A 15,440-nucleotide genomic window follows, 5' to 3' on the forward strand; every position below is an offset into this window, starting at 1 on the left:
CCGGACCTTAGATCAGCAGAGGGAGAGGGGAGGGACCAACCCCAAGGGGGGGGGGGGTTAGGGTTTTAAAAGAAAACCCCACAGAGATCCAAAAATGGATGAAGAAGTAATTACAAAACGGTTTATAAAACCAAGAGGTTAGAGATGTTCACAAGTCTTTTTTTGCAAGTCCAAGTCAAGTCTCAAGTCTTTGGTCACGAGTCCAAGTCAAGTCTCAAGTCTTTGTGGGGTGAGACTTGATCAAGTCTCAAGTCTTTGGTCACGAGTCCAAGTCAAGTCTCAAGTCTTGTAGGGGTGAGACTTGATCAAGTCTCAAGTCTTTGGTCACGAGTCCAAGTCAAGTCTCAAGTCTCTAAAAAATAAAAGTCTCATGTCTCTTCTGGTTGTAATAAGCCTTCTATTGTCTGCTGCTATCCAGTCTGTTAAGAATACTGCACAGCTATATCTAAGAAATTCAAAGCATTTACTGTATTATTATCACTCCTATATCTATTAGCATACAGTATCAGTACTGATTAGTTGTTTGTTATATGATCACTTTAAACAGGCTATTGCAATGCAATATGAGGAAAAACATCACACTTTAGCTAAATGCAAACAACTTATAAGCAAAACACTTCAGAATCAGAAATCAGTATCACAAATACTTTATTAATCCCCCGCAGGGAAACTGTGTTAAAAGTACTTCAAAGTAAACATTTGTTCTGTGCCATTTGCAACTAAAAAACTATTGCTGCAATATTATCTGAAATATACTGAACTGGTGATATTAAAACATGACCTGTTCCAAAAGAGATATCTACCATTAACACCATTTACCAGCCAAATGCTGGTAAATCATGCAAGTGGCTGGTACTGTATGTTGCACGCACCAGCCAAAAATAACAATGGCAATCTATTGAGTGGCTGGTAACATTTCAACATTCACTAGGCTAGCCATTTGGCCAGTGGACAACTTTTTTTTAAAATTTGACCTCTGCAACCGTATTGTTTAATTACACTCGGTCTCTAATTACATCTTTTAAGTCTACTATAAATAAACATATTCCTCTATCCTCTCACTCAAATCCAGTGTAATGGTAACCTGATAAACCTGTAACATTAACGTTACGTGGTCAACAATAAACCTGTAACATTAACGTTACGTGGTCAACAATAAACCTGTAACATTAACGTTACGTGGTCAACAATAAACCTGTAACCTGCCTATAAACCGACAGATGTATTTATGTATGTAACTATGTATTGTTCTACGTTTAACGTTAGCCAGTAGATGGTGGCAGCGGAACGTAATGATTAACGTTACCGACCTTTTTTATGTCATGTCAAGAGTTGAATGTCAACGCCACTCAACGCAAACAAGTGTGACAAGCAAACATTCACTCATCTTTTCAAATATTCAGTTACAAAGCTAGTAGCAAGCTAAGTTAACATTACATAGCTGATGCTGAGCTAAACATGTTTGCTAACCGTCCATATGCGTTAATGTGACTGACCTCTCCGGGTGAGTTTTCAAGTGCCTGATAGAATTTGAAGTTGTTGCACCAGCATCCTTGATTTTAATATTGCAGACTTTGCAGTGTGCGCTCCTTTTGTTGGTGCCGCCGGCGTTTTGTTCGAAGTTTTTATAGTTGAATCTAATTACAAGCGGTACAGCTGCAGGTGTGCCGCCGGTCGCCATGGTGTGACCATGATGTTAATGTTAAAGGTGGGGTAGGTACGTTTGAGAAACCGGCTCGAGATACACTTTTTGTTATATTCCATGGAATGCTCTTAACATCCCGATAGCCGGCCCGGCTAAAGTAACTGGATGGCCTACCTGCCTGTCAGCCGTCCATCGGGGCACAAATTTATCTCGTGCCCTCATTGGTCATGTGCGCGTTCGTGTGTGTTGGAGGAGGGGCTCTGTGAGGAAGTGGTAGATTTTCTCCGGTTGTGTATTTTCAAATTCTAGCGATCTCGAGCCGGTTTCTCAAACTTACCTACCCCACCTTTAATACGCCAAAAATAGAAAACACAATGATTGTTCACGAGTCCCGAAACACGAGTCCAAGTCGAGTCTGAAGTCTTTTGAGCAGGAGTCCAAGTCAAGTCTGAAGTCTCTGTGTGTGCGACTTAAGTGCGACTCGAGTCCGAGTCACAGACTCGAGTCCCCATCTCTGGGTTATTCCTCATATTTCTAAAATGTTCTAATCTAATTCAGGGTTATACCAACTCAGCTCCAAGCAACCAGACGTAGCAACCAGTCAGTCCAGTCAGAACCTTCTCTAAGGTCTACCCCTCCCCAACCTACTAATCATAAAAAACTGAAAACCCCAATAATATTAATAACATTTAATAATATTAAAAATAGTATCAATTCTGTGGATAAATAAATAATTAAACAAAATCCAGAGAGAAAAAGTGAGTTTTAAGTGTTGATTTAAAAAAAACCAGGGTCTGGGCCGACCTCACATGGAGGGGCAAAGTATTCCAGAGCCTAGGGCCAGCCGCTGCGAAAGCTCGATGCCCTCGGGTTTTAAGCCTGGTCTTAGGCACTATCAACAGCAGCTGATCAGCCGACCTTAAGGCTCTGCCTGGGGTGTAGCGATGGAGGAGTTCGGCTATATAGGCAGGAGCCAGCCCATTTAGGGCTTTGAAAACAAATAAAAGGAGTTTAAAATCTATTCTGAACCGAACTGGAAGCCAGTGCATTGAGGCCAGAATTGGGGTGATATGGTCACGCTTTTTATGGCCAGTAAGAAGAAGTGCAGCTGCATTCTGAACTAGCTGGAGGTGTCTAATTGAGGCCTGGTCCATACCCACATACAGAGCATTGCAGTAATCCAGTCTCGAGGTAACAAAGGCGTTAATAACCCTTTCTAGGTCTTTAAAAGATAAAAACGACTTGGTCTTAGCCAATAGTCGTATTTTGAAAAAGCAGGTCTTGACTACAGTGCTAACCTGCTTATCAAATTTAAAGGCGCTGTTGAAGGTCACTCCAAGGTTCATGACAGAGGGGAGGATATTTTTATTGAGGGAGCCCAGAATATCAACCGGGGAGACTGTTGGTTGGGGTCCAAAAAAGATGACCTCGGTCTTGCTCTCATTGAGGGTAAGGAAGTTTTGGCTCAGCCAGGATTTAATCTATATTAAGCAGTCCTTCAACTGCTGTAGTGAGTTGGCATTTTGATTGAGAGGCAGGTAAATCTGTACATCATCAGCATAACAATGGAAGGGGATATTATGTTTTGTGAGAATTGAACCTGGGCAGTATATACAATAGGAAAAGGATGGGGCCCAGAATCGAGCCTTGGGGAACCCCACAGGTAAGAGGGGCTTTGGCAGAGGAGAAGGCACCTAGCTGCACTGAGAAGCTACGGTCCGTCAGGTAAGACCTAAACCATGCAAGAGCAGAGCCTGTAATACCTGCGGACTGTTCAAGCCGTGACAACAGGATACTATGATCCACAGTGTCAAAGGCAAAGGATGCTGCGTTAGCGCCGTGTTATGCATGCCCACTGCACCTCGCGGGAGCGCGCACAGCGTAAAGCCAAAACTCACAGACATTTCAATGATTTGTACGGCAAAGTTAGGTTTGGAAACAGTATCATTTCCTTTTTGGCGGGCATGCATAACACGGCATAACACCGGAGCCTCACTGCGGGGAAACTTTGGCACTGTTCCGAGTTTGTTCTAATCTGTCAAAATGACGGACTGTTTTCAGATTTTTAATGACAACTAGAGAATGCAATTCCTGAAGAAATTGCTAGTGGGAATGCTTTATGCTGAAAATCTGATGCTAAACTGCTATGCTGAAATGTAATGTGTAAGAAGAAAATGAAGAATTTAGATTGAAATGATACATGAACACTGGGGGCTTGAATGTGTGATGAGAGAAGAAAAGAAAGTAAAAAGGCTTGGAAAAGCAGCAGAATATTTGAACTGCAAACTTTTGAACTAACTTGATGGCGAATGATCTGTCACCATGCCAACGGCATTTGATGACATCCCATAATACGCTTAGATGCGTTGATGGCTGCATCGTTACCAACCCTGTGAATTTTTGGGCCGTTTGGAGCATTTTTACTGAAGTTATGAGAAAACCGTGTTTCATGGTGAGCATTGTCTTGCCAAGGCAACCTTCAATTGAAGAAATCTCAAAACTGTCCCGTAGATGTCTTCACGGCTGGACTGTTAGCACACATGTGAAGTTTGAGCACTTTTTGAACATTTTCATAGGAGTTATAGCGACATCGTCTTTTATGGCGAGGGATGTGTTTCCATGGAAACGGCATATGATAACACCCCATAATTGACGTAGAGCTGTTGAGGGCTGGACCGTCCAATAAAACATCGTGTTTTATTGCGAGGGATACGTTTCCATGGAAACGGCATATGGTGAGATGTCATATTTGACGTAGAGCTGTTGAGGCATGGAGAGGTGATATACAGGTGAAGATTGTGGGACGACCGGACCGTGTCCATTGTAGCTATAGCGACATCGTGTTTTATGGCAAGGGATGCGTTGCCATAGTAACACCACATTATGTAACATCAGATTTGATGTTGAGCTGTGTTAACCATTATCTGAAATCTGCTGCTCTGAGCATGTCAGTTGGAGTTATGACATCATCGTGTTCCATGACACAGGTGTTTCTATTTGAGCTAACATGTGTCCAGAGATCAAAGGTTTCCATGGTGATGTGCAGTAATCAGTGAGAGGAGAGCATTTCCATTGTTCTGAATGAGAGATAAACCTCTTACATGTAAACGTTTTGTTGAAGAACCGTAACAGATATCGGTGAAATTTCAAAGCGTGAAGGATGTCAAGGAACTTGAGCATCTGAAGTGTACATTTTGTGTACTTTCGGGTTAATAATGTGGCCTTTTTGGCAGATTAACTAAAGGTGTGCGGCTGCTGTGGTGGGGAAAGATGAGGCTGAACTTACAATGGGGTTTAATGGACACATGTTGAAAGTTGTTGTCGCTTCATGCCCTCAAGAGGCATTTTGTTTAATTATTTTGTTACATTTTTTTTTTTTTCAAGCTATGAGATGTTTTCCTACGTTTCTCATGACAAATTATGTCTCAGGAATGTAGGGTTTGGGAATTATGGCAGGTTTAAAAGAAAATATGAAGGCAAAGTTAAATCTGTCCTCCATTCTAGCTGTGACGTCACACACTCTAAAATCTGAAGAAGGCCTCTTTACCAATGTCTGAACAATGTTTAATATCTCTAAAAGTGTGAATCAGATTTAAAAGTTGTGTTACACGAATAATGTCAGAAAGATGTGTAACATTTTAAAGTTGGAATGAGGTTTCTGAGTGAAAGTATGAAGGAGCAGTTAAGTGAATAATAAAGAATTTTGTGCGTAGCATAACAAGTAGTTGGAATGCTGTATCAGCATTCCCACTAAATTAGGGCAATTTCCTAGGTTTATGTTACTATAATCATTTGATTTAGTGATGATCTTTTGGCTGGTGGTGTTTGCTCACCCTTGGTAGCATAGCAACATAAACTATATATTTGGGTACAGGGGACATTTTGTGTTTATTTAGTACAACCTTGATTTAGAATTTTTTATGCATTTCTTATGAATGTAGCCTACCTATGCTAACTGTAACTACTGTAGTGACAAAGCCCTATTCATTATGCCATTAGTGCCGAAAAGCATCTCTCACTACAAATCAATACCATTATCATGCAAAAAAACATTTTCTTATAGCCATAATCCTATAATGTAATGGAAACAAAAAGTTGGTTGATGTTTGATACATGATTCTTTCTTCAGGGACAGAGGGTAATGGAGTTTGCAGCAGAAGGTTATCTGTAGGCTTTTAAGGGCACTTGGAATTAAAGAGCAGTCACAGGAGTAGTCTACCTTCTGTTTGAAAACTAACCTTGATAAATAATTGAACCTGGTAATATCAATTTACTGTGTGCCTGTTTTAGCTGTTACCATGGCAGAAGTTCATGTATTATTAACCATTTGGGTGTCTAGTTTGTGCACTCGTTCAGCCCATTTTGACCTGTCAATGGGGATTTTATTGATTGATAATTGCACTTGACTATGGCTGTGGCTGAAAGAGCACTAGTGGCTTTTCTGAATGGGATGTGACACATATGGGACTGTCAATGGAGGGGCCAAAAGTGAAAGAGGAGAAAGAAAGGTCTGGGAAAACAGTGAGGTTTAGAGTGGCGTCTGCCAACAGCGGCCGGGTCTTGGCGGAGGTGTTCAAGGATGAAAGGGCTTGGGGCGGCTCGGTGTCGGACTCAGTGGACTCTGAACGCACCAGCAGCAGTCCAGAGGCCGAGCAGGGGGGCCTGCCTCCCACCAGCGAGGCCAATCGCCATCTGAACGGTCTGGTGGTGGAAACTAGTGCGGATGAGAATGGCTGTGAACCTGCAGATGACTTGCTTTTGTACGCCAGTGCCAAGAGAGAGAGGCTCTTCAGCAAACAACGGATTAATATCTGCAGCAAGAATGGGACCATACGAGGAGTGAGGAACAAAGTGAGCGCAGGTCAAGAGCTTTTCAACAACCTTTCCAACATGTACTCGGTAAGGAGCTGCTTTTCAAAATCTTATTGCAGGTTATCTTTCTGATTGCATGTTTATTCTGGTGTGATCTGAATTTTTAGGGGAAAAAAAGGCTCAAGTTTTTTCATGCACGTGGCATCTAAATTGAAGATGATCAAAAACCATGATTCCTAGACTCAATAGAGGCCCCATGATACGATATTATCAGATAATTAAGTCATGATACGATATCAATAGGATTTTCCATGATTGACAATATGCTGAGTACTCCGATAACATAGGTTGATATATATGTAAGAGATAATGTGCAATATTCAACACTGGTCAGTCTTCTGTTGAGATTGCTGTACTATAGCTTGTTGTGTCTTTTAACCTCTTTCCTTCTCTTGCACTGTTTTCTTGTTCTTGTTCAATCTTTCTTTTCTTTACTCTGGAGAGATAAGCTATCATGAATCCATCATTTTGGCTTTCCATATACATACAAAATAACATTCAGGAAATGTTCCACTGTGTTTTCTGATGGATTAACCAAACTAATGTAATTTGCCATAGCTGTTTTTACTCTTACCGGATCTTCTTTTTGCAGATTAATATGACTGCATAGTCTCTTGGTCTGGGCAGTGGTCTACTATACAGAAATAACAGACTGTAGATTGTCGAAATAAATTGACCAATCAGAATCATGTGTATTCCTAAACTGTGTAACAATGCAATTTTAAACCTTTTCAACTGCTAAACAATTTCATTGAATTATCTAAAGCACATTTATGATTTCTTTCTTCAATAACTCATCTTTGTTTTGATCAACTTTCTGACATCATAAGAAAAAAACATCATCAGCACCACCTAGTGGACTGAAAAAGCAAATGTTACCAAAAGCTTACATTGAATTTACAAAATTACAAATGTATTTCATTAAACATAAACCTTGATATTTGTTAAATCATAACCGTATTCCTCTTTCCTTTAAGGGTTCCCATCGTCATCAGAAAAGGAGACCCTGGGAAAAGCAGTAGCAGCTTAACACAACAGGAAGTAGTCCAAAGGCTGGAGATAGTCTACCATTTCGAATTACACCAGGACAAAACAAACACTTTTGTGAAAACAATATCTGGAAAAGGACCAAATCACCATCCAAGTGTTTTCATTCAAATTCATTGAAAAACTATAAGACAATGATGTAATGCATTCATATTCATTTGAAGCCTCTCATATATTTCAAAATGTATAAAACAAAACACATTAAGTAGGTGTAACAGGTTTCTACATAATGCTATACGCCTGCATCTTTATCACTACAAGCAAGACATTTTAATTTAAGCAACTACACTAAAAACTAAAGAGTGTTACCCTCCAAGACTGTGAATGGGTCTCCGAAATCATTTTTGTATTTTTTTAAGATGTTGTACGCATAATTGTGACCCAGAATTTCATGTGATTTTGATATTAGCAAAGTATCTCTCATGGCTTGCTGCTGAATTATGAGAACATGCATGTTTTTCTACGTTTTTTTAAAATGATATTGATCTTTAATTGAGTTTGCTTCATATAATCAATTCCACATGTAAACTGCAACTGTACACCCCCTTATTTGCTTTAATGTGTTGATCCTTCGGTCTCATTGCTCTAGTGCTGCAGACTTTGTTACACTGGTTTCTGGAAACTGCCTTGGTATTTTATATTCATAAAATTCTTGTAAACACATTTTACTCTAGCTTTCAAACTCTGATCAACAACCCCCCCCCCCCCCCCACACACACACACACACACACACACACACTTTACTCGCACTTGGATTACGACTACTGTTAATGTTTTTTTTTTTTTTTACTGTTTCGGTTTCTGATTTATATGTAAAGTGTATTTGAGCACCAGGAAAAGCGCTATAAAAATTATGTATTATTATTATTATGTAAATGTATTATTATTATTATTATTATAATTATTATTATTATATACTAAGTGGAACTTTACGCAACAGTTGATTTATTTATTTAATTGTAAATCCGGAAATGGTGTAGTTTTCGCTTCTCTCTTTGCTGCAGCAAACAGCACATCAGACACCATCAGAAATCACCATAACAGTGCAGATTTACTGCTTATAACACAAACATCAAATATACTGAAAAACCTGAACGGTTGGCTTTAATTAAATGTATTATTTCAACACATTTCATGTAACTGTATTAGGTTAGTTGTTAGCTTTCAACTAACCTAATAGAGTTGTGTAACAAATTAGAAAAAAAATCACAAAAACGCAGACACTCTGTTGTCTGAATGTGTTGTGAAAATGAGCATGATCCCTTTGGGTTTGGAGGAAGAGGAGGTCCTTCTGCTGGATGAAGCTCAGCATCTGTCAGTCAGAGTTATGTTGAGGAGTGTCTTTCACACAGTGTATGGAAACACCTGTGATAAGTAGAGGTAAGAACTGAAAATTAATGTACACCTGAGTATTAGTAAAGTATCCATTATGTTTTTCCATTTGTTTACTTATTATTATTTAATTGTTTTCCTGATTTGTCGATTGTTATGTAGTTCACCTATGTATCTGGGTTTATTTGATTATATGCTTTGTAAATAATTTCTTAAAAGAAGAACAAAAAAATTGGTAGGACAATAACTGAATTGTAAAAAAAAGTGCCATTGTGCACCATAAAAATAAAACAAATCCCACACTAAAAACTGACCTGTGGATGAAAATTAATTACTTTTCCTGTGGAATCTTAAAGACTAAGTTTTAGGGTGGACTTTCCCTTTAAATGACAGATTTAGCCTATGCAACAACATCTCCGCGTGCACCTGCCTCAGCACCAGCTCTGCAGCCCGGTAACGGCACCGTCAGCCCCCGCACACACGAGGCCCTGGGGGGGGGCAGGGCATGTTCATTTTTTAATAACTACCTGCTAATTCAGCATCATTTACGGTCATGTTACTGCGCTATTGACAGCTGAACAGAAGAAGGGAAGGATGCGGGCTTTCCTGTAGACACCTCCGCCGTGTTTTTCTTTAGTTTCTCAGCCACCAGAGATCCGTTTATTTGTTACCGTTCATGCCTCCATCGAGTGTATTCAGGTGGAGTGTATCCACATGATAACACATGCCATGCTCATCTTGGTTGAGCGTCTCTGCAGAACAACATAGTAACATCTCTCCCTACTCCTCGCCCTACCATTATTATCAATAGATTCCCAGCACCATGTCCCCCCCAGCATCGGCTGCGACAGCGAGTGAAAGCAGCACCACCGTTTTGGAGGAGGACACCAGAGAGGAGGTAGGCTACTATCATTTAGCATGGCTTATTCATTACCACATTCCTTTTGTTGTGTTCTGTTTGTCGCAGCCAATAATGGATCCATGTTTGAAGAATGTTAGTGCACGTCAAAGATTGCCAGGGATGTTGGTTTAATAATAATGTTCATGCAGTTCAGAATAGCAGAATGTTGAGATTAAACGTTAATAAATGCAGAGTAAAATGGGTGGCCACGTGATTATAATCCTAACATCTTTACCTGTCTTTCATCTCACATCTGCTGTAGTGAGCCAGCATATATCCCTCTAGCGCTTATAAAATGACATTAATTTTCTACAGAGCTGAATAAACTTCTTCTTATTTACAAGGGCATTTTTGGTTTAAGGGTAGGGTAACAGGACCCGAAAGGTGCTTAACGTGTTGCCGTTATCAATTACATGTAAGGTAGATGATTAATGATAAGATAACAGTTTTGTATGACTTCATCTTTTGTTATGTCTGTTTGTTTTCGACTCAACAGCAAAAACCCCTGAAGCAGTCTCTGAGCAAGTCACTATGCCGGGAGAGTTTTTGGAAATGCCTTCTCCTGTCCATACTCATGTATGGCTGCATGGGAGCCATGGTTTGGTGTCATGTCACCAAGGTGACCCGCCTCACCTTTGACAGTGCCTTCAAAGGGAAATCCATGATGTACCATGACAGTCCCTGCTCTGATGGCTACATCTACATCCCACTGGCCCTACTGGGAATGCTCTACTTGGTCTATCTTGTGGAGTGCTGGCACTGTCATGTCAAGAACGAGCTGCAGCACAAAGTGGATGTGGAGGGCATCTACGAGCGCATCCAAAGGATGCAGCAAGCCAAGCCCTGCATCTGGTGGAAGGCCATCAGCTATCACTATGTTCGCAGAACCCGGCAAGTCACGCGCTATCGCAATGGAGACGCCTACACTAGTACCCAGGTTTACCACGAACGTGTCAACACACATGTGGCAGAAGCAGAATTTGACTACAGTCACTGTAACGTCAAAGATGTTTCCAAACAGCTGCTGGGCTTGGGGAAGTCAGCTCTCACTAAGATGCGCTTCACCAAGTGCTTCAGTTTCGCCAACGTAGAGTCTGAGAATTCTTACCTTACGCAGCGAGCCAGGTTTTTCACCGACAATGAGGGCCTTGATGACTACATGGAAGCCAGGGAAGGCATGCACCTGAAAAACATTGACCTGAAGGAGTACGTCATGGTTCTGTCCGACCCAGACCACCACCCCTGGTATCTGTCCCACTACGTCTTCTGGTTCGCCTCATTCTTCACTTTCTCCTGGCCTCTCAGGGTCTTCACAGAGTATCACACTGCATACGTCCACTACCGCGTTGAGAAGCTCTTTGGGTACGATTACATCCCTGTGACGCCATGTGATGATCGGCCATATTGGCGGCGTATCCCTCGTGTTAATACCATTGACAGTACGGAACTGGAATGGCACATTAGGTCCAACCAGCAACTGGTGCCCAGTTACTCGGAGGCTGGCCTGATGGACCTAGCCCAATGCCCGTCCAGCTTCAACGGGCTCCGTCAGAATTGTGAGCGCTGCCACCGAGCCATCAGCTGCTCCTCAGTGTTCTCCAGGAGTGCCCTGAGCATCTGCACCGGTGCCAGCTCCCGCATCCCCTTCAGCGGCAGCCGCTTCTCCTTGGCGCGGCGCTACGGGTCCCAGCGCAGCTGCTTCTGGAGGAGCGGGAGCTTGGACGACCAGGAGAGCCCCAGCGAAAATACCCGCTGTCTCTCAGTGCGCCCCGCCACAGATGAAGAGGAACCCCCAGAATATGAGGACGCACTTTGCTACCCAGTGCTCATCGTCCACTGTAGCGAGAATTGCCACAACCACAGGTCCTTGCACAGAAATGGTTCCTGTGTGGAGACTTCCTTATGACAACTGACAAAACAGTAGCATTTCTGTAGCAGACAAACACTTTGGACATCAGAAACAGACTATGTGAACACGTCTTAATGTGGGGTACACCGATTAATGCTGTATCGGCACACTACCTGAAGCAAATTCCTGAATCCTGATTGTGAGAATCACCAAAGCAATCACAGTGATTAGTGAGGGGGAACAAAGCGATGGTGGTATGTAAACCTACAATGCACACACATGGAAGAAATAAATCTGTCTGGCTTCCAATGACAACCAAGCAGACACAGACTGTTACACTGGACATCCTTGCCATAGCTTTCAAGGTCTCTTGTTTGACACACATATCAAACTGAAGCTGTAGTTACCTCATAAGACCTTTTCCGAGGCCACAGACGAGACGGGCAGGTTTAGACATCTCAATCATTCAGTCCAGTCAGATTTTTACAGCAATAACTTTGAAAAAAAAGTGAAAAGTGTGAGGAGGAACATCAGAGAAATATGTTGGGCTAATGCATGTTACAGAGAGACATCGGTCAACTTTGAAACCTCCAATCCAGAAGAGACAAACGTTCTCTTGGATACTCTCATTCACTCACAGTTATACGAATCTATGACATTTTACATCACAGGGAACTGTTGTAATTTTACTTTTTACCGAGTACCTACTACTTTTTAAATGTATTTTTACTTATGTTAGTGACTTGGTGCATTCCCCAGAATGCCTTTTACATTGCCAGAAAGCTGGTATAAACCTGTTTTCTTGTGCCCTTTATTTGAAGCAAATTGTGTTTGGTTGCATTTTAGTTTATCAAGGCTTCTGTTTGATGGAGAATTTGTTATAACTGATGTATTTATTCTACAATTGATTTCTCCCTATTTGACTGTTGACTGTTGGTGCTATATGGCAGCTCCGGAGAGAAACTCGCCTTTATTTTGGATGTTAATGTTTACAGTTGTTGTTTTTGAAACATTTTGTCCTACAAACCTCCAATGTAGGGGTGGGAAGATATTTGTGTAACTGAAACTGAATAGTTTTTATTTTAATTGCTCAACTTGAATAGCATAATTTCAAATTGAATGTATTAGTTTAATATGTTAATCTTTTTAATGCAACTATTCAAGTTGGGTCAATCAAATCCAGTTTCCTGTGACTAATATTTCTGCTCATATATTGAGGTTGGGATTTGGATCTAACATCTGGCACCTGATTTGTATCAACTAATCCAGAAAACGGATTAAAGTCAGTCTTCAGTGAATGCAATGTAATTGTTTTTCTACCTACTGCCACGACTAAACACGCCGACAACTGTGGTACAAACACATACATGTCACCACATTCTTGTGGTCAGAAAAGACAAGGACAGGTTTACATTCAGTCTACCACACAGGTGGATGTCACATCGATCACTATCATTAACCACAGTGTGTGTGTCACTGCAAAAAGAACAATATATACTCACATTTGCATGATTTCATTCTGCTAAGAAAACGTGTTAATAACCATACCTGAATGTAAACCACCAGCATATGATATATTGTAGTATATGTTCATTATGTCTATAGTAAAGGAACAATGCTCAATTTTTTACCTGTAAAATATAACATTTCCCCGTCAAGTGTATTGAATGTGCTCAGACAGTGGTGGAGCACAGCACACACCAACATGTCACCATGTTCCTAAAGATGTTGATTCATCCCTGACTCTTTTGAGAAGAGTTTACAGGGAGATATGCAAGGATGCAAACACACTTATGTTTACACGTGGACATCATACAACCTTTATAAGACTTTTTTAAGGAACATATTGTATGCATCCTAGCAAAACTTGTTCTTACATTGTTGTGACACCAGTATTATGCACTTGACTAGACATTATGAATTGTAGTGAAGCTGAATGTTGATGTAAATTCCCTTCAAATGATAAAGTATTCAAGCTGATATATTGATATGCTCAGACATAAAACAACCACTTAATGCTTCTTGTTCAATGATGTTATCCTCATAACCAAATGGGCTGTATTAATAACTTGATTACCTTTTCAATGATGTATTCAAATTGATCTTATGCTGGAAAATATGTTTTGGGAAGTCCATGTATGTTTAAAACATGGTCCTGGCTCGGATCCTCAAACATTTCTGACTGAACACATTTAGAAAACTTGCTGTTGGAATAGCACAGTTGTAAAAAATAAAACGAATGAAGGTGGTTGCATGCTGACTCCCTGTCACACCTAATGAACTGTATGTCTGGATTTAGCTTTCTGGTGAGTTATACTGTAACAGTTTACCATTTTTATACTTTAAAACAATATGGCAGATAAATAACTGTGAAATAATGGTTAATTTGATTTTTGTTTCACTTATTGTTTTGCAACATAAGCACAATAAGCCTAGTACTTGTAGCAGAGATGATGGCAATACTATATACACTTTGGTGGATAGAAGACAATAAACCAGGCAATGTAATCATATGCAGTGACTTAGCAGCAGCTCTGTCTTCAGAAGAGACATCTCATTTCATTTCAGGCATACTGACAGACATATATCAATCATTATAGAGAAATATAGAGCAGGTTTCGTGCTGGGTTTTACGAAGAAGTACTAAGATTTATTACTTAAATAAAAATACTAATACTAAATTGTATACTCCATTACAAGTAAAGGTCCCGAAATCAAAATCGTACTTCAGTAAAAGTATAAAAGTATATGAATTGGCATTAAAATATACTTGAAGACGTACTAAATGTAAAAGTAGCCGATACTCGTCATGCAAAATGGCACATTCCAGAATCATGTTTATTTCATCCCACATGGATCACACCTGGCACACACAATACATGTTCAGTGTCTATTCTTTGTATATTTACTGCAGTTTTTCATGTATACCAGTAGTCTGATACAATATTTACAGTTTGAAAGGGTGTTAAATGAAATTTGGTGATGATTAATGTTTTTTGTGTTAATGTAATTGCAGTTAAAAAGGCAAAAGATCATTTGTCATTCAGTAGAAAAAGGTTTAGTTTTCATTATAAAGTTGAGGATTGGGCAGTGTTGGTTTGGTAGATATGAGTATTCTAGAAAAGAAAAGAGAGTGGCAAATAAATGAAGTAGGAATCAAAACAAGTACCTCAGGAATAATTATCACAATTACCTCAAAAATGTACACAGATGGTTCTAAGAACAAGGAAGAGTGTGTTGGAGTTGGTATATACATCCCAGACTTTAAAATATCGATCTCCAAAAGAGCGTCAGATCAACTATCAGTGTACACAGAAATGCTGGCAGTAATAATAGGATTACAGTGGGTTGAAGAGGTCAGACCAGATAGGGTGGTGATATGCACAGATTCTTTATCCATAATAAAAAGCATACAGTCAACAACAACAACAACAACTGTCTGAGAAGATATAGTCATAGAACTTAACCATAGCTTGTTAAGACTTCACAGAGGTGGTATAGATCTTCAGTTCTGCTGGGTGGCTGCACATGAGGGGGTAAAAGGGAACAAGTTAGCTGATACATTTGCAAAAAGTGAATTACAAAAGGAAATAACATTACCAGTTCAACTTGGAAAAGCAGTAATTAAGAAAAAATGGATGGAGATCTGGCAGAAAAGGTGGGAGAAAGACCCGAAAGGCAAAGAGTATCATAAAGTTCAAAAGACAATCACAATTAATATTTATAAAGAAATAAACAGAAGGTAGGAAATCATGATAGCTAGACTCAAACTAAATCACACAGCGTTGAATAGT

The 15,440-nt window shown here is 40.1% G+C and overlaps 1 protein-coding gene across 1 annotated transcript; it reads left to right on the plus strand.

The window, feature by feature from the left end:
* Window positions 1-9,331: 9,331 nt before the first annotated feature.
* Window positions 9,332-13,997, plus strand: LOC117539725 (transmembrane protein 151B-like). Its single transcript, XM_034205993.1, has 2 exons — window positions 9,332-9,794; window positions 10,294-13,997. The coding sequence occupies exons 1-2, from the start codon at window positions 9,720-9,722 to the stop codon at window positions 11,701-11,703; spliced, it is 1,485 nt and encodes a 494-aa protein (XP_034061884.1). The 5' UTR covers window positions 9,332-9,719; the 3' UTR covers window positions 11,704-13,997.
* Window positions 13,998-15,440: the final 1,443 nt, after the last annotated feature.

The sequence above is a fragment of the Gymnodraco acuticeps genome, unplaced genomic scaffold (assembly GCF_902827175.1).
Source record: "Gymnodraco acuticeps unplaced genomic scaffold, fGymAcu1.1, whole genome shotgun sequence".
NCBI lineage: Eukaryota > Metazoa > Chordata > Actinopteri > Perciformes > Bathydraconidae > Gymnodraco > Gymnodraco acuticeps.